The sequence below is a fragment of the Rhopalosiphum padi genome, chromosome 1 (genome assembly GCF_020882245.1).
Source record: "Rhopalosiphum padi isolate XX-2018 chromosome 1, ASM2088224v1, whole genome shotgun sequence".
NCBI lineage: Eukaryota > Metazoa > Arthropoda > Insecta > Hemiptera > Aphididae > Rhopalosiphum > Rhopalosiphum padi.
The window spans coordinates 41,186,287-41,205,651 of record NC_083597.1 but is presented as its reverse complement, the minus strand read 5'-3'; the positions used below and the strand labels follow the sequence as shown (position 1 = coordinate 41,205,651).

The 19,365-nt window shown below is 33.2% G+C and overlaps 1 protein-coding gene across 4 annotated transcripts in view; it reads left to right on the top strand.

Annotated features, from left to right (window-relative positions):
* LOC132918245 (GATA zinc finger domain-containing protein 10-like) overlaps window positions 1–18,421 on the top strand; it is a 103,022-nt gene extending 84,601 nt beyond the window's left edge. For all 4 annotated transcript variants that reach the window (XM_060979377.1, XM_060979379.1, XM_060979376.1 and 1 more), the window contains 6 exons: window positions 6,593–6,728; window positions 11,161–11,241; window positions 11,843–12,058; window positions 14,130–14,267; window positions 16,279–16,465; window positions 17,206–18,421. In XM_060979377.1, coding sequence (XP_060835360.1) covers window positions 6,593–6,728; window positions 11,161–11,241; window positions 11,843–12,058; window positions 14,130–14,267; window positions 16,279–16,317 — 610 coding nt within the window. In that variant the 3' untranslated portion in view covers window positions 16,318–16,465; window positions 17,206–18,421. The remainder of the gene's footprint in view (window positions 1–6,592; window positions 6,729–11,160; window positions 11,242–11,842; window positions 12,059–14,129; window positions 14,268–16,278; window positions 16,466–17,205) is intronic.
* Window positions 18,422–19,365: the final 944 nt, after the last annotated feature.

Genomic DNA, 19,365 nt, shown 5'->3' with positions numbered 1-19,365 from the left:
TATGTTTGACCTATCAAGGGTAAATCTTGGAAATAATTACTTTAATTACCAGTAATATGTTCATTTATTTTTCATGTTTCTTTTGTGCATTTAATTATTTAATAAATCATTCGATGGAGCGTAAACCGTATATCCTTGCTACGGCGCACAACATTTCATAATAATAATATGTTAATTACACTCTGGACGGACTGCGTTGATCGACGACGTAAATTTAAAGCTCTAAATCAAAACGGCTTTACGTTTTCATGAACGGATTAGGTTATTTAAAGAATTTTCGTTGCTCGTTTTAAAACCTAGTCTAGGCGACTTATTATTATTATTGTTGGAATACGCCACTTATTCACTTATTTTAATACCATCGCACGATCGTAAAACCATAACGTATAGGTGCATTATAATTTAAACAGAAGAATAACCTTTTTACGGGAATGCAGAAAATGTGGCTTTACAACGACGCGTTACAAAACAATAATAATAATACAAATACAAATAGTGCAATAACGTCAAGTAGCCGAGTGTATTAGCCTCAGGAGCCGAGTACGCTTTGTACCCAATGTTTACGTTGGTCCTTCTACGCGGATCTTTCTTAACTATATACATGCTCGAAACACATGTCCGGGACAGTGGGGTAGGAACGGAGAGGTCTTTTGTTGAGCTCTCATTAGGAATAATTTATGTTTCGTTTTTCTGTGCACGCCATTGTTGCTGGCAAACGGTCTCCGCGAAGAGCCTCGTGTCGTGCTATTATTTCCCTCCTCTTCTCGTTTGTGCACACACACAAAACGACTGCGCGCGTACTCGTAATAACTTTATACCCTCCTCCCACCATAAAATAATAATAATAATTTTTAATAAAAATTTATAACAAAAAATTACAAAGAACAAAAAAAAATACAACATTTTATTAAACAAAATTCCTGGGCGATTGGGATTTGTGCGAACAACGGAATAAATTGTGTTTACACAATTATTGCAACAGCGTTAGGACGGTGTATTATAATAATGCAGCGATAGTTTATTTTATTGTATTGTCTTGTTCTCCCGGTGAAACAAAATCATGTGGTTATATATTAATGTTGCACACAAAACGTACCTAATGGAAAATCAATAAAATTAGTTTTCGTGTCGTGAGCGTATAGCGACTTGCGTATACGGACATCATAGTTTATTCATATAATAAATTAATAATTTAATTGTTTTTCTTCTTTTCAATACGATATTATGTTTGAGAGAAATCATACATTTCTAAATAATTAAAAATCATATGTTTTTCGCAATTTCCAAATGTTTTTCAAGTGATTTTACTAAATATATATGACTATTACCCTTAAATTTAATTTAAAATCTAATTTTGAAATATATTTCTGAAAAATTCAACGTCCGCATAAATATTTTAATATTGAACAAAATAGCGCTTCACGCCCCTTGTAGGTTTTATGGGCTATAATCGTTTAAAGTTTGGTCTTGTGGAGAAGAGTGGTGGAAAAGTATATAATTTTATCTCCTTGCACATTTTAACTGCCTCTTTTAAATTTTAAATATAGTTATAGCTTTTGGTAACAAACTATTTTGTACAATATCGAATATTCATAAATCAATAGTTCCACTAAAGAACGTTTTTTGTCATTATCTACCATATAAATTAAGGGTTGTCGTCATATGAAAAAAAAAAATACAAAATATAAAACAAAAATGTATTATATATTTTTTAATAATATAGGTCCTATACGCTCCAGAAAATATATAAAAATATTTATTTATAACATCAGATAATTTAAAATATTAAAAACGGGAAATGTTCCGATCAATAAAATAAGCACTTCAGAATACAGTTGTTAAAAATAAAAATGAAAGTCTCCCCCTGCAGAAAGCAATCACTAAAATGCTCCATTTTTTTAAATAATAATAATAAAAATAAAAAATGGTTTTAAGTTATTTCTATTTATTATATATTTTTTTTTCCAATTATAAATCCGATATCCCTCTGCAGCATGACTATTCGTCAATAAATTCTATTCCCCTTCCGATGTCGCATTTAATATTATCGGTCGTCAGTTTTTTTTTTTTTTTTTTTTTGGTTCAGTAACGGTATCGAACGGAGTCGTAAAATATCAATTTTGTCATAAGAAATCAATATCGTTTGTCGTTTTTAATTTCGAGAGTGCATCCGTACGCCACCCGCGCACGTAAAACGTCCGCGGCAAAGATAATAATGATATTATAACAAATAGTCTCGGAAATGTCCGCCTTGCTCTGAGCACTACCCTAAGCGGGATGAGTATGCGTCCCGCCACTATACCGGCATAATATTGCGATTATTGTTATAATTGTAATATATGGTAAAACTACTGCGTAAAACGTCAGCGGCCGACAGCGACAATAATTGATCATTAAAAACGGACATGGAATTGTTTTCGGAGAACAGTGGTTTTATATTCGCTTCGAGATTATAATCGAGAGAACCCGGCCCTGCACGTGTATACCTATGTATATATATGTATACATACGCAAGTGCACGCGTATATATATATATATATATAATATATATAGCAATAAGGACAATGATAAGTACACGGACGGTACCTCGCAGACGGTCGGCGGGCGTATATTAATGTTATATGCAATTCGAAAGTTAATCAAAATATTAAACAATACCTATATAATATAGTGCGGTTATAACAATGACAATATTATTATAATATGCATATTATCCGCCGTATGCAATATTTGCGCACCTATATAAAGCCGAGTGTATTTGGCACGCGTCGCAACGTCGGAATACCGCGGTCACGGCGTCGGAGGAGAGATCCGTACTCCAGACGGTCCAACAGGATAGGTTACGGGATAGGTGGTATGTACGTATAGGCGATTCCGATTCGATAATATTACATCGTAATAACACGAATGCGGCGCTGCGTGTGTACAGCGATCCCGCCACCGTTTAAGCTCTATATAAAATGCAAATTGATGGTGCGCTCGCCAGACCGAATATAAATCGTGTGTATACGTACAAGTGCACAACGTCGGCGGTTTCGCGGTAAATATTAAACGTTTGTGTGCGCCAACGTATGTGCACTATGGGTAGTATATACCGTGTGCGTGCGTATTGCATGTGCGTTTGTGCATGGCGCGCTGTGGTAATATTGTTAAATCGATGAGATGTAATACCTTCTTCTGGCGCTCACCGAGGGGGTGGGAGATTGCAAGTCGGAAATGCCGAAAAAATCGCGGTTGAGTCAAGAGTGTTATGAGATAAGAAGAAATTAAATCGTTTAGATCGTCCAAAACCGCAGTCGGGATAGGAGCCCATCACATTATATTAAATGTGTACCTAAACTATGTGCAAACGGCAGTCGCACCGGCTAGTAGATTTCACCGATCTCTGGATATATAACGATACAATCTATATAATAATAATCAAATCTCGGTAAATCACACGTGTCACACTCGATCAATATAATTATGAGTTGAGGTCTCGGATAATTATATTATACTATTAATCATACGAAATATGCGATAAAAAGTTTGATATTTCATTTGTAAAGTCATGCATAGTCTAACACAACCAAAAATCGAATTTAAAAAAAAAAATAAAAACATGCAAATGAAACAAAGTTTGTGTGTGTGTATGTCTGTACGTATCGATGATAAGACCTGCAAAGTCGTGATAATAATATTTTTATACTGCAAGTAGGTATACTGCGCTAACACCAATAAATTGTATTAAAATACTTATTTGTGTTGTTGTTACCGTCGCTGTAATAACGGACGTCAAATAGTAATTCTTTCAGACAAGAGACAACACAGTGTACTCACGTAGCTATACGGTTGTAGAATGAATTATATTGTATACTATTTGTAGACGTAGTTGGCGCGTTGTCTTACCGTAAGTTGCGGTAACTTTTTTAATTTGTTTGGTAGTGCAGTTGTTCCGTTGGAAATCGTCAAGACATACATTATAATATATTATACTATAAAATAATTACACCTGAAGTGGAAACGGTTGATAATAATAGTAATATGATATTATTCGTGGAAACTTTCATCTCGCCGGGGTGCATAAAATATATTTTATTTTCGAAATGTGGTAATTTTCGTCAAAAACTTCAAAACCGTCCACGCGTTTTGCTCGTCCGTCCGCCACCACCGCGCTATTACGTTCTCATTCGTTATCCACCGACAAAAGTTTATTATACTTTATGTTCCGTCAGAGTATTGATCTTTGTTACGTTGGATTGGGGCAGGATGATGATTATGGGCTGGGGAGGGTTATTGCTAAAGTTATTTCAAGTGTATGTGTGTGTGTGTGTCTATGTACAGTTGTTCGACATTTAAACTTTTCGATGAAAAAATGTCGTGTCTACATCGTGCGGAATATGAATCGTTATACAAACGAACAGACGCGGAAGAAAATATAATTTTTGTACGTAAAGTTTTCGAATCTGTGAGTGTATTGTGGGTGTTTAATAAACACTGTTTATGTACAGTCGTGTATTGTTCATCGAGCAAACGTTATGTTTATAATATTATACATTAATAAGAAGATATTTGGACAAATATATTATCTTTCTACGGGTAATTTTTAGCGATGTGACTGTACTGTGGGAGGGATCCAATGCAGTTTTGTGTTTACATCGGAAGTGATCAAAAATTATCTTATTGTCACCGCTGGTCATAGTAATGCGTACACGAAGGACGGTGAATACAGAGCTAGTCTCTTCGTCGTACGTAATTTCCAGTCACGCGAACTCGCCTGCTGGACGTACGGGACATACTAACGGGATTCTATATGGCAACCCGTTCCAAATAAGACCACTCGTTTAAATGTAATATTACGCTGTGTTGCTATTTTCGTCCAGTGCCAGTAGTGTGGTTTGGAATCAATGGAAATAGGTAGAACGATAATAGCTAGTGTGGTGCATAAACAAAGTTTTATAAACAAACCGGAGCACTTTGTAAACCGCGGTATGTGACTCGGGAAAAGTCTGGTTTCGTATCCGCTTCTTAATATTCAAAATCAATATCTGTAACGCTAATAATTCACGAAATGTAATAAACCATATAATATTTTATAATAACACGAAAACGTGATGAAAATAATCATTTGATTTTCGTTAACGTATATGTATTGTACTATATAGATCAAAAGTCGTTGTATATGTCTATACCTACTTTATACTGTGGACGGGTGATCACTTACACCACACACGCACACACACACACACACACACACACACACATCTCTTTATATTATTAGATAAATATCTGTATGTACATTTATTTATAACACTGAATAATCTTATACGCAGTAAGATAGTGAAATATTATTAGTGGCGCCAATCTTATAAGCTGATCGCATAAACTTCCCCCACCAATGTTATTGGATCCTCCCCAAAAACATTCCTCATTGCTAAATAATGAAAAAAGGGAGTGTAATAATAAATAAAACTATATAACTAAATTATTTTGCTTATGTATTTCTTATACTTTGTAGCTTGTAGTAAAATATTATTATTATACAAATATAGATAAATCAACAGTATAAAATCCATTAAGTAAATTAATATATTATAAAGTTATATTATTATATATATAAAAAAAAAAAAAATACAAACAAAAACAAGTTTAGACGTTGTTTGTAATTTAATTTATTAGTCATTTTTGTATAAAGAAAAAAATATAAATGGAAATAAAAAACAGAAATGATTTCATTGTAAACGTAAAATACATTATATAAAAAAAATCAAATAACATAATTAAAACATAACATAAATATAATCAAAAATTGTGCTTTAAATAAAAAGTAAAAATAAAAATAAAATATGGTTTATTATTTTATAAAAAAAAATAAATGAAACAACTTTAATGTACATTATTAATTTAATGAACTAAATATCGAACAGTTAAATTAGTTTTATTATCTAAGTAATACAAACAAAATAAATTACGCAGAGTATTTTTAGTGGACATTATAGTCATTTTTATTGTTCAAATACATGCAATATAAACATCAATAGGATTTAGTGTGCCAGAACGTCCGGGTCTTAGTCATAAACTTCGGAACCCTAATAATTAAAAATGTATTTCAATTTTCAACCAATCTAGAGCCACCATTAGTTATTATACTTCAAGCTGAATATAAATTAAATAAATCAAACAATAATATTCGTCTCTTTTTATACGGGAGTTTAATCCTGTCAAGTTCAATAGTATAAAAATTTAATTAAAAAAAATAAAAAATTGATCATGTACCGCGATTGACTAACTGTAGAGAGCATAATAATTGAATCGGTCTCTTATTCTTGAAATAATTCTTGTCATAGAATACAATTAATCTGAACCGCGATGACGCCAAACACACAATATTTTTTATTATTTTTGTCATCTCGCAGTAAAGAAAAAAAAAATGTCGAAGCCACGTTGTTTTTTCCAATCGGTCTGACAATATTGTGTCATATAACGCGTGGTATTGCGACATTTTGTAACTAGCATGATATAGTATAAAATATTGTTGTTATTATTATTATAAAGATATTTTTCACCGGGATAAAGTATAATATTATATTAATAAATCATTTTATTTTTCCAGGCCGGTATCTGCTTACGCGCTCTTTTTCCGGGACACCCAAGCGGCAATCAAAGGTAAAAATCCTAATGCTAGTTTCGGCGAAGTGTCCAAGATCGTAGCGTCCATGTGGGATTCATTGGACGCAGATCACAAAAATGTGAGTATACCATAATAGTTAATAACGTATTTCGTTTTATTGTAATAGCAACATAACAGTGGAATAATTATTAAACATTATTAAAATAATTAATACCTTCTGCAACGATGATTGGGTGACGCAGTATTATGATTACTTATAAATGATATGATATGAAAATAATATTTTACAACGAAACAGAAGTATATCAATTTAGAATAGCGTTTGTTCCGTTGAATTGCTATAGTAAATGAAATATTGTTTCTGTGTGACTGACGGATTAAAGTCCTTTTTATTATCAATTCTTTCTCTTGTCAAGCTCGCTAGCTCGCAGACATTTTCTCTTATTATTTATATCGGCAAAGGGAAACATTTTAAAGAGAAGAAAAGCACCCTCCTCGTTCTTCCGTTGTTCTGTTTCGTTTTTCACAGCTACACAATCTATACGAATGAAAAATAGTAATCCATTTTTAGGAGTGCCCTCAGTCAGTTCGAACACATTAATAAAACCAAATACTGAAAAGAGAAAAACAGAAAGAGACGGGAGGACTGTGGCTGTGTGGCGGTGTAGAAGTGATGGTAGGGACGGACGGAGAAGTTATTTTCTTTCCATATAGAATAAATAATCTCGGAGCTGACGTTATGAAAATATAGGTTGAACGGGTAGTGTTGATGGTGTGGGTTGGTGGAGAAGTAATTTCTAAAGCTTTTTCACTTGTAAATTTGCACACTGAGGTATATTTGCGTACACACAGTACCTACGGGTAAAAAGGAAACGCCACTGAAAACATGTAAATAATAATAATAATAATAACAACGACGACGGGACGGAGGCGGGGAAAATACATTTTTGGCGAACTCTAGTAACTAGCTAGTCCTTTGGACACAAATCGAAATAACCTATTATTGCTTTATAGTTTATTTATAATAATAAATAATAATAAAAAAATAACGTACACAAAACAAATTTGTTGAATAGAAAACCCTAGACATGATTAATTGAACATCGATATATTGTGTAAGCGTAACAAATATAAATTACGTGTGTATAACGGAACTTAATGAAAAACGCTATTAATTTGACGTACGTCTTGTACACGGTGTATGTTTAAAACGTAACTCTGCGGTGATATATTAGCCTAAATATCACGTTGAAGCGTTGTACAACAAAGCTTTTCGAGAAACATTATTATAATAGTGTGTCTGAAACGAAAATACGTTATTAAAACGCGTCGTCATAAATAGTTTAAATTTGTCGGAGGAGAGCTTTTCGAAAATGCTAATATTAATTTCCCCGCCCCTCCCACTGACATTGTTTTGGATGTGTCCCACCGATACTATGTTCATTGTTTCAAAAATACAATGTCTTATTTGACATCTCGGCGTATTCACTGCTGGCGGGTCGGTGCGTTTCGTCATATTTTTCCGAGTAAACGTTCCGATCTCCGTGAAAATATTGGTTCGGGTCGTGTATGATATTAATTTCCCCGACTACAACAAACATAGACGTCTGTCAACATGCACCGTACAAAAAACGTCGTTGTAGCGTGTCACATCGCGGAATAAGTCCAACGAAAAACTTTAAATTTACCGGAAATCCGCGTCTCTATATAGGAAAAGAGAAACAAACGATATAATAACAGTTTGCACGCGCTCATAAAATATTACCAATCATTAGGGGCAAACGTTTTATTCGCTTTTCGTTCACAGAATTTCGAAAAAATGTATTTCCAAGCAGTATAGTTGTAGCTATATAACAATATATTATGTACGAGTTTAAACAGAAATAATACCATTAAAATATTATGTGTACCTACCTACCTTTTAGTTTAAGTGACAAATGTGTACGCAAATATGCGCGACTAACGGTTTTCGATTTGCAAACATAATAATAATATTCTAGGACAGTACAAGTATATTATGTAAAATATGGTAGTTACGGCCAGTTAGTAAATTAAGCACACTGAGCTCGAATAATAAAAATAATTTAACAAAATAAAATGTTTAAATTATATTATGTGTATACATAATACATTATAATATTATAATGTTGTATTAAATGGGTTGTTAGGATATATAATACAGACAAAACAAAATGTTAATAACAGTAAAATACTAAGTGCAGTACTTTCACAAATCTGCTGACCCGATTCTCATGATTCATAGGCCCATGTGTATATTATATATGTATTCTAAATGGATCGAGAGAAATCTACAAGACACTTCCGGAATAAATCAATTTCTGGTTCCTTATTGTTTTTTTTTCATTATATACACATATATATATATCGTTTTGACAATCACGGTATTACGTAAAAAATAGAAAAAAATTCAAAGAAATTCTAACTGTTACTTATTAGTTATTAATTTATTGTGGTAACAGTAATAATATTAATGTCGAAGAACATTATCGAATAGTGAGGTGGTCTTATATTTATTCGAAACTGTTATCGTTAAATCCGACTTTATGATAAACTGTTAGAACGCGGAAAACAGACGTGTAGTAAAATCAACAAACCGTCGTTAATATTTGTAAATCCCGTTGGAGCTAAATACGAGTTTATTATACAGTTTTATGTGAAATGCCCATAAAAAACTTTCTAAAACAAACTAATGATCGCAAACCCAATAGAACTATCAAAGTCATTTCCACAAGAAATTATGGCTACTGACTACAAATTGACATTTTTTCTGATCGCAATAAATCGTTATCGAGGTAAATCAAAACTCTCATCTGCGTGCTGTTAGCTCGTTGAAAATATGTCGTGTAGCAAATTAAGAATTATTGCGATTATTGGTTATTGAAATGTAATAATATAATATTATATAGACGGTAATGTGTTCCATTATCAAACGTTTTGAATCGATACTTTCCGAATACCATCGTAAGGACCGTATACACAATCTACCGGAGGTCACGTGTAAAGCGTTTTATTACTCTGCTACAAGATGTGTTATTTCTGACGTGGTGCATTAGCGTTTGCAATAAATTATATTTTGACCGTTTTCATTTTGATAGGAAATAGAAATATAAGAAAAACCAACAAAGTAAAAGCGTAATAACGCTATACAACACGACCTTTAACTGTAATACAATGTTGACTGTAACTATCCGCATAATTATAACTAAGTATTTCTTAAATTTGTGTGTGCGATCGATTTCCCTCTAGGTTTAGAATCGTAACAAAATCGTACGATCACAAGAGAATATAATTATATATTGGGAGTTTGTGAATCTTGAGGAGTGGCGTAAATTTCAAATACCTTGACATGACATTTTGATGTATACGAAAATTGAATTTATTGAAAAATAAACCGTGTTTTTGAGGCACTGTAGGCGTGGAGAGAATGGGAATTCAATTTCTTCACTACCCTGAGCCGTACGCAATAATTTGGTTATTTTTAATGCGGATCCCCCTGGGAGCGCGACGTACAAATTTATAATAACTAAATGCAAAGTTTGCTTTTGCTATGACAATAGAAAGAAAGGAGGTGAACTCATTGAATGGGACACGAATGGGGGTTGCTGCGTTTAAAAGCGATTTAAATCAATAATGTTTAAATTAGAAACTTTGCTCGACACCACCCTACTGAAGTCTGCGTTCCCGCCTACGCTTTGCGTACCATTGCGGATTTTGCATTCATTTAGGCATCATCTGGCACACACCTCACATGTTGTACACGGGGGAATGGACTTTGTGCAAATCGCCTGTCTGAAATGTGATTATTAAGCAAGAAAAAGGGACCCATACAATAAGGCGAGAACGAATGTTTGTGACACATAAACGTGATTCCATTTACATAGGTGCGAATGTTCGACAACGATAAATAAAAACTAATTTTAATTTAAGATATTTTGAAAAACAAAACAAATTAATAAGTAAACATTATTCTTGGAAATGAAAACATTTGTGAACTTAAATTTTAAATATGTGTCATTAATTCACTTGTACTTTTATCATGAATATTTCTTTACCATAATAAATAATATTATTATGTTTTGTTATTTATAAATTAAATTTTTATTTATATTACTTTTCGATATACCTAAGCTGATATTCTTAACAAAATAAGTTGGTTAAAATAACTTTTGATTGTATAAAATTAATTGAATGCTCAGAAGATTAATGATATTTTTTCAGAAATATTTTACGTAACGGTAATTGACCTTTACGTTTGATTAGTAACTTTCCAATTTCCAAACAATAATTAAAAAAATATCTATTGAAAGGAATGTGAATGGCGTGTCGCAGAACACAAATGTACAAAATAATAATTATAATTTCTAACTACGCAAATTGTTGTCCATTCGGTAAAAAAAAAAAAAATGTCTAATTCATAGGTTAACGGTATAACTGTTTTATGACTTGAGGCTATTTATTTTCGCGTTTATGTCCGAACGACAACTCTTTAATACTAAAAAAAAAATATATAACGTTTACAATTATTACAGGTTTACAAGAAGAAAACGGAAGCTGCTAAGAAGGATTACTTGAAGGCCCTGGCTGCATACAGAGCGAGTCTCGTATCGAAGGTAATATTCAATTTACAATATCATTAAGTCCTGTGTACAATGTAATATTGTAATATTGTTATTTCATTATGCACGGTGAATTCGTTTTATTTACAGTATTATGTTATACGCTATTCGATAACTTTTACAAACGGAAACTTTCACGAAAACTTTCCCGGGAAAATAGTATTCAAAATTATTAATAGTCGAGTTTTATCGTGTTCTTTTTATCGATCGTCGGGCGCGGGGAAGTATATGTATAGTATAGGAGGTGGCGATGGCGGTGATTCTCAAACAGGCGGAAAACTTAACGACCGCCGTCCTAGCCCGACAAAGAAGTTTGCAAAGTCTATCTAGGCTCTGGCGCGTGCGAGGGTACGGGATAAGAGGATTTATATTGTAAATTCATAAGGACGGGAACGGCGCGGGGAAGGGGGGAGAGACCAAAAAACCATAAATAATAATACATAATAACAATATGATTTAAAACGCGTCCACACGACTATGTATAATATTTAATACAATATTATATACATACACTTTGTACGCGAGTCGTGCGCTGTGACTTATGACCATTATATATACCGAGTCGTATACTTAAACACGCTGGTGACGTTTGCAGGGAGGTGAACCGGACTCGAGCATGTACGCTGGAGGGTACGTGGGCAGCTACGGCGGCGTGTACAACGGATACTCACCGCCGGCGGGCCTACCATCGCCGCCCATGTCCGTGCCGTCGCCGCACTCGCAAGTCCACGGCCAAGTCAAGAAGTCCGCCATGATGATGGACAATCGGGTGCCGGTGATGAACAGCCACCCGCAAAACCATAACCAATCGGTAAGTGTTCACATGCAATCGGTAGCGCAGACGTAATAAATGCTCTCGCGTACGTGGAGTGTTGAGTTGGGGGGGGGTCAACGATACAGTATATTATGTTTTCGAGTTTACGATTTATTTTCCTTATTTTACAATTTTGCACACGATCCGCGAGTATACTCAAATACGCATTGATGCTGTACAATCAAATAAATGTTGTTGTTATTGTGTTCACGGATTCGGTCACACTTTATTATATACGAGGTATTGTGTTGGTTTGGTTGGTTAGGTCAGGTCAGGTCGGGTACGGAAGTGATTTGCAGTAAGTATATATAGTATGCTATTATTATATGTAGTTATGAACATTTGATCACGATTCGCGACAAATCCCGATTTAGATATAATAATAAAATTATGATCATCATCATCGGAAATACATCCAATACGATATTAATTAATATTATATAGTTGGGGCGAACCCATTAACATTAACATTTCACACTGATTTTTCACTAATATATCCGACTGTCGTGTGAAACGATACGTGTTGTTATATTATTATAATAATATAATTGATATTCACACGTCAATACTGTTTGCCTCTTGTGATTTAAATTTTAAACATCGGGTTGAAATATAAAATCATAGGAGGTCTATTCTGAAAATAACTTTAAAAAAACTCGTACGAATAATATTAAACTTTAAACAGATGTTATTGGTCACAATCCAAATTTAATAATTTTTAATGAGTTGGAAAACGGCAGTATGGGACTATTGAAAACTTCAAAGACCACTAAATTATTATAATTCTAGACAACGTCTCGTGATGCTTTTAAGTATATACGTAAATATAATTTGTTCATTTGTTGTATCATCGTGGTCGCATATAGTTGCATTATTAATATGTATATAGTTATAATGATTTCAACTTAATGGCACTCTTATAAGCGGATTCGTCTAACGAGAGGATCGCTATTAATAAATAAACATTAAACGTTGTCAGTACCTACATTATTCGTATGAACTAAATATATTATAATACACGCAAGTACTGCGATTTTCAAATGGTGAACAAAATATGTTTAAACATAATATTAATGTATTATACACGTGGTGCATAGAGTTTTGACATTGGTCATATTTGATCTGTTTAATATATTATTATTACCGTTTGTTTAAATATTTTATTAAAAAGCGCAGCGTACAGTGCATTTTAAGTGATATTGACGATAGTAACGTTATGTTAAATATCCAGTTAAAAGCAATAATTTTCCTAAAAAAAATCTAAACACTGAAGTCTAATAAAAAAAAACAAAATGTATACCTCTGATAATAAATTACCGCGTATATCCATATGCCAGGACTAGTTACAATAAATATAACTTAGTAATTATTACCTACATAGCTATATGCGTTTGGGTTGTGATATAATTTGTGTTTTATGAGTTATAATTATAGAGGTATGGGCACTTTAAAAAATTTAAATGTATATATTAAATGAAAAGTAGATGTAATAAATAGTAATATTTACTAATTAAATTCCCATACCAACTATTGAGTAGGCACGAACACATTGAATATAATATAAAATACACTATAATGTTAGTAGACGTAATATTATTGTTTCAATTATTACATGTTGTGTATTTTAAATGTTGAATTATATTTCAATAACTCATACGTATAATAATTATTGTATGATATTATTTAAAGAATCAAAACAAGGCTTTAGTTTTAGATAAAGGTTCAGTTGTCCAATCGTGTTTCCATTTTTAGTGTAATAAAATCACGTCGATATTTTTATTCGTTCAAACTTCAAACGTTTCAATAATAAATCACCCCAAGTATATACTAAATACTAATGTAAATAATATTAATATAATAATTGTATCCACGAAAAAATAAATAAATGTGTTCAGCGTCGAATAATTGCACAGTATACTATCGTTGTTGTTATGCGGGGGTTAGGGTGAAATGTCCGACTTGTCACTCCGAGTGGTGACGGCCATATGGTATGAATGCATCGTGTGCGGTGTGTCATAATCGAATTAGTTTATTTATTTATTTTGCTATTTTTCTTTGCCATTTCCAGCAACAGACTGGTCTGATCGGCAGCCACAACCAAGTCGCACCCGGACTGAACCATTTGTCGCAGCATCCCCAGGGCGGACTTCCCCCGTCGCCGCAACAGTCACAACCTCCAACGCCACCGGCCAACGTTTCATCATACGTGAGTATTACACATATTATTATACTTACATCTACTACCCGATTATATTTAAACACAATGTATAAACCTTCGTTGCTGGCGATAAACAGTTGTAATGTTTGCGCGATGTTCGTTAGCGATGTGCAGTACCTACCTATAATATTATCTTCGCGATTATCAAAGGTATAGAGAGGATTTTTAATTTACGTCCGATTTTCGAGCCGAAAGATTGATTGCGACGGCGATGTGTGTATGTGTGGGTGGGGGGAGGAGAAAAGTTATGTCTGCTGCATCTATGGTCGTAAATGATTATGGACAGGTGCGTACCTGTAGTCCAATAACAAGTGTATTAACCAAATACCGACGACGATAATAACAAGTACAATAATATGATATTATTATGCGTGGAAAACGAATATGAGATATATAATATACATTAATATCTTCTAGATGGCCATACGATTTATTAGGTATTTCATTACGCAATGAGTTGGCTCGTACATCACAGCGCGTTTTGGGGACGTACGAGTGATTGATAATGATCAATGGCGGTCTCAACGGGGAATGTTATAATCTTTTCTCCGATAAGGGTACAATGAATAAGACCGGCCGAGATGACGTGTAAAAATATTGGGTTCGATGATTTATTGGATTAATTACGAGAATATTCAAGAGGAGCGTTTCCGTTCATTCGTATCGTGACAAACATTGCAGCAGTTTCCGATACGATATAGCCCACCCGGACAATAAGTCACTTTTCTGCGAATAGCTAAAATACGATTTCGGCGTTAATAAGTGCTCAGATTTGCTTATACATCCTTTACCAAAGGAGTTTCGAAATGTTTATCAATGGCAAAACGTTCGTGCAGTAATAATAATAATACAGGTTTTCCTTCGAATTTTGTAATGTTTTCCACTCGAACGCTTCGTCGTAGTCGCTTCTTATCTGCACACCCGTAATCGTCTCGCTGAACTGCGCCTCTCCTGATAACGTGACGTTTTTATAATGCGACGAACACATTTACGCTAAAATGATTAGTGACGGAAAACGGTCGCTTTAAAATGCAAAATTTAGGGGAGTATTTAGTGTCGGCCGAGCTTGATCTCATTTCGTATAGTATTAATGTTATACATTATTAAGATCTCGTGAATAATGTCTCGCGTGCCAGACATTATAATAACGAATAGGCAACGTTTAAAAATTTCGTTATACGCACGAGAATAAAAATAAATGTAATAACGTAAATTCGCGTTTGAACCTTAATAGTAATATTTCATTGTTATAATGTTATGAATTATGATGTACAGTTTTTGTTGTGCGGGGTCCGCGCGAGACGGTCGCCATACAACAATTTGTACATAATATATTGATCTATATGTATGCGCAGATATAGTACTTTAATAAGTAGAGGGGACCCGGGCACAGTAATTGAATTCCCGTTTGTTTGTTGTCGGATAAAATCAATACGAATGTAATTATGTACACAATTTTCGTTTTTAATTTAAAGGCCACTCGTATAAATAAAATATTATATATATACACACACATCGCCGCCGAGCATCGTCTGCGCTCCCCGTCTACTCTACAATGATAATAATGTACTATATTATATAGAACGCGGGGCGTACGACAGTCGACAATAACGATTATACATCAAATAGATTTTCGTTTATCTGCATATCTTAATAATTCGATCTGTAGCAAACGATACGGCTTCTCCACAGCTGTCCCGAGCATATATTATTATATCCGTCATCTTTCTCCATTGTTAACGTTATGATATTAATATAGAAGTGAAACGGTTTCTCGACGGGTTTGAAAAGCGCGTAGCAGGTATATACGACCGTGGAAAGCTCTACGAATCGACAAACAAACGAACTATAATGATATCATCATATAAACCGAAATCGATGTGAATCACACCTCCCCCCCACCCCCCCGAACGCGGGATTTAGGTCCGATCACGTCATCGCCGAGGCCTTTATATTTATATAATATATTTTATTTTATTCTTTTTTTATCGTTTTTCAGTGGCCGTGGTGTTTCAACCCGACGCAAAACAGCCATTAGCCGGTGTCCCGCCGACACCAGCTCAGTAGCAGTCGGTCGACGTGTGCATACGAAACGAATGCGGCAACGACGACGTATGTCTCGCACCGGATGCCGGATGGGACGACGAGTATAATCGAGGTTACGAGTGTCGGCACCAACACTGCAAGTAAGTCCGAATCACTGTAGCGCAGTGGTGACAGGAGGACGTGTGGCGGAGAACGCGCGTATAGGCACCCGTGACACTCCGGCGACGGTAAATTCCGTAACCGCGGCAGTTCGTTATGTTCGTTCTTCTCGTCGTGTAAGGTACCTATGTCATGTTGTACAGCGAGTGTTCGACATTTCGAGATGCACTTTGCCGGTGCGCCGTTAGAAAGTGCACGTTTCGAAAGCATCGGCGGGAGTCTTACTTGATGTCATTATCGCAACGATATCGCCTTTTTTCAATCGATATCTACAACATCACGTCGTGATATTATATAGTCGAAGACAGACGTGGTGGTGTAAAAACTTTATATTTTTCAAACGTATGCAACAGTCGATTTCCAAAAATGCATAGATTCCCGTGATTTCCACGAAATTTCTTTTATTTCAAGTACCTACCTACCTACATGGGTTCAAATAGTTCCGCAATGAGTTGCATTTTCGGCGGTCGACTGCAAACGTTAGACAGAAAAATCAGGAAATAGACGCGTCGTGTCGTTCGATGACAATTTGAAGATTAGCGCCAACGAATATTTGTTAAATATTAACTTGTCACCACACGATCATACTTTACGTACCACATTCATGTCTTTCTGGTCTTGTTCGTACGCCACTCCACGCGGCCTCCACAGTCGTCGGCGACCTTTTAGATTATAATACGATATTTATGTGACAATTTTCTAATAACTTTTCGTTTTGCAGGATTACGGTGAACGACTGGTGTTAGAGGTGCTTAAGAGGCCATAAACCAAACGCCCAAAGTCGATTATCCCCCTCGTCCTCTTCCGGAAAACAAGGAGACCTGAAGACCGCTACCTGTCCCATGTACATTATACAATTATTATTATATTAATTATATTGTATTATATTATTATTATTATTATTATTATTATTATTATTATTATTATTACTGATATTGTAATTATTATTACGTATGTAAATCCATGTGACTACGAGTATCTCATATTATAATGCTTGTGAATATTTATATTTATAAGAAAAAAATAATATGATAATTCATAATATTATATTTAACGTACTACGATATGATATTATTATTATTATTACATACATAAATATAATATACTGCAGTTTGTATATATTTATATATTTTTTTTCGTTGCAATAATATCATTGAATCATAATGAATGTAAATAAGAATGTCGTATTTAAGCAATAAATTTGCTCCTGTAAATGTAAGCAATGTCTCCTGCGACAATCCCAATGCTGTTTTTGTGCACATAATAAATATAAACATAATATTATTAATATTGTTAAAATGAACTACTATTTTTTAACGTTTAAACCGTTTTCTTTTTTTTTTTTTTTATGTTAAAAGCATTAAGTTTTTTTTTATGTAAATAATATTTACAATTTTGTTTTGTATTATACATATAATATAATATATGACCTAAACCGTACAATCGATATGGCGAAGTTCACGTTAGTCTTGTCTTAAATATTATTATTTACCATAAAATCCTTGGTAACTAGTACCACGGTACATAAAGTATTTATGTCAATCGGACACTGTAAATTGTCACGTGTTTAAGTTATAAAGTGTTATGATACCTACTAAAGGACATTTTAAATTTAAAAAAAATAATAGCTAGGTACTCATATCATTGTGAAATTATATTATTTTTTATTCAAGTATTAACATTATTGCCTAATATTTATTTTTGTTTTATTTTTATTTTATTATTTAGCCAAATTGAAAATTTTAAAGTTGTTATAATACTGAATATTTTTTCTCTTTTGTTTATTTTTTAAGTAGGTATGATTTTATACTTTGTACATAAATGATTAAGAACGCTCATGTTATCTGTTGTTTTTCAATCTGTTTATATAGTATATAAATAAAATGTAAACGATTAAAAATGAAAAATAAAAAATGTAATTAAATAGTAGAAAATAACTCCTAGTTTTGTAATTTAATTATTAGAATCAGTTGTAACTGATTCGTTATTGTTTTATTTTTTACAAACAATGGTCTCAATGACTAGATACTATTTAATATTTATTATTATTATAATATAATGATTACACTTGAGGTAATATATTAATTTATCTATGGAAATGTTGAATTATGTGTTAAATGAGTGCTTACAACCAAAATGCATTCCTGGTAAATCAATAATAATTGTTGAATAGTAAGAATCGAGTGGTTTAAAATAATAGGCATTTTTAAATTATGAGCACATTATAATATGATCAACATCTTTCAATAAATCTTAATTGGTTGTAGGAATTTCAGAATAAATTATAAAGAAAATTAAGAAAATTAAAAATACATTTTATGCTACTAGTAATATCATATCTTAAGACATCTAGTTGTAAGACTTTATGATCTGTAGAAAATAGATAATAAAACAAATAACTGGTTACAAAAATACTCGTTAGCATTCCAAACAATGTACGCGATTTCTGTTGTATATTATATGCATTTTATTTTTTATTTTTGAATTACCAGTATCGTGTAAGCCACATAATTATTATTTTATATTATTTTTACACTTACTTAAACTGTCAAACCGCTTTAGATGTGTATTATTTTATAAAATAAGCACATCATAAAATCACTATCAGTAAACTAATAAATACTTGTTAGGATAACAACCTATTGTGCTTAATCACTACACTTTTTATAAGAATTTCGAATTTTTCCGTACCATTGGGCTTATTATTTTTTCGTTTCAAAAGACTATTTATTCAAATGTTGGTTTATTACTCACACTAAAGTGGTAGGTATATCATATTATGCGTTAAAATAATTTCCTTTCAAATACTTTTGACAAAAGGAGCTTTTAACTCTTTTAAAACGATCACATGAACCAACTTATACTTTTATAAAATGTATAC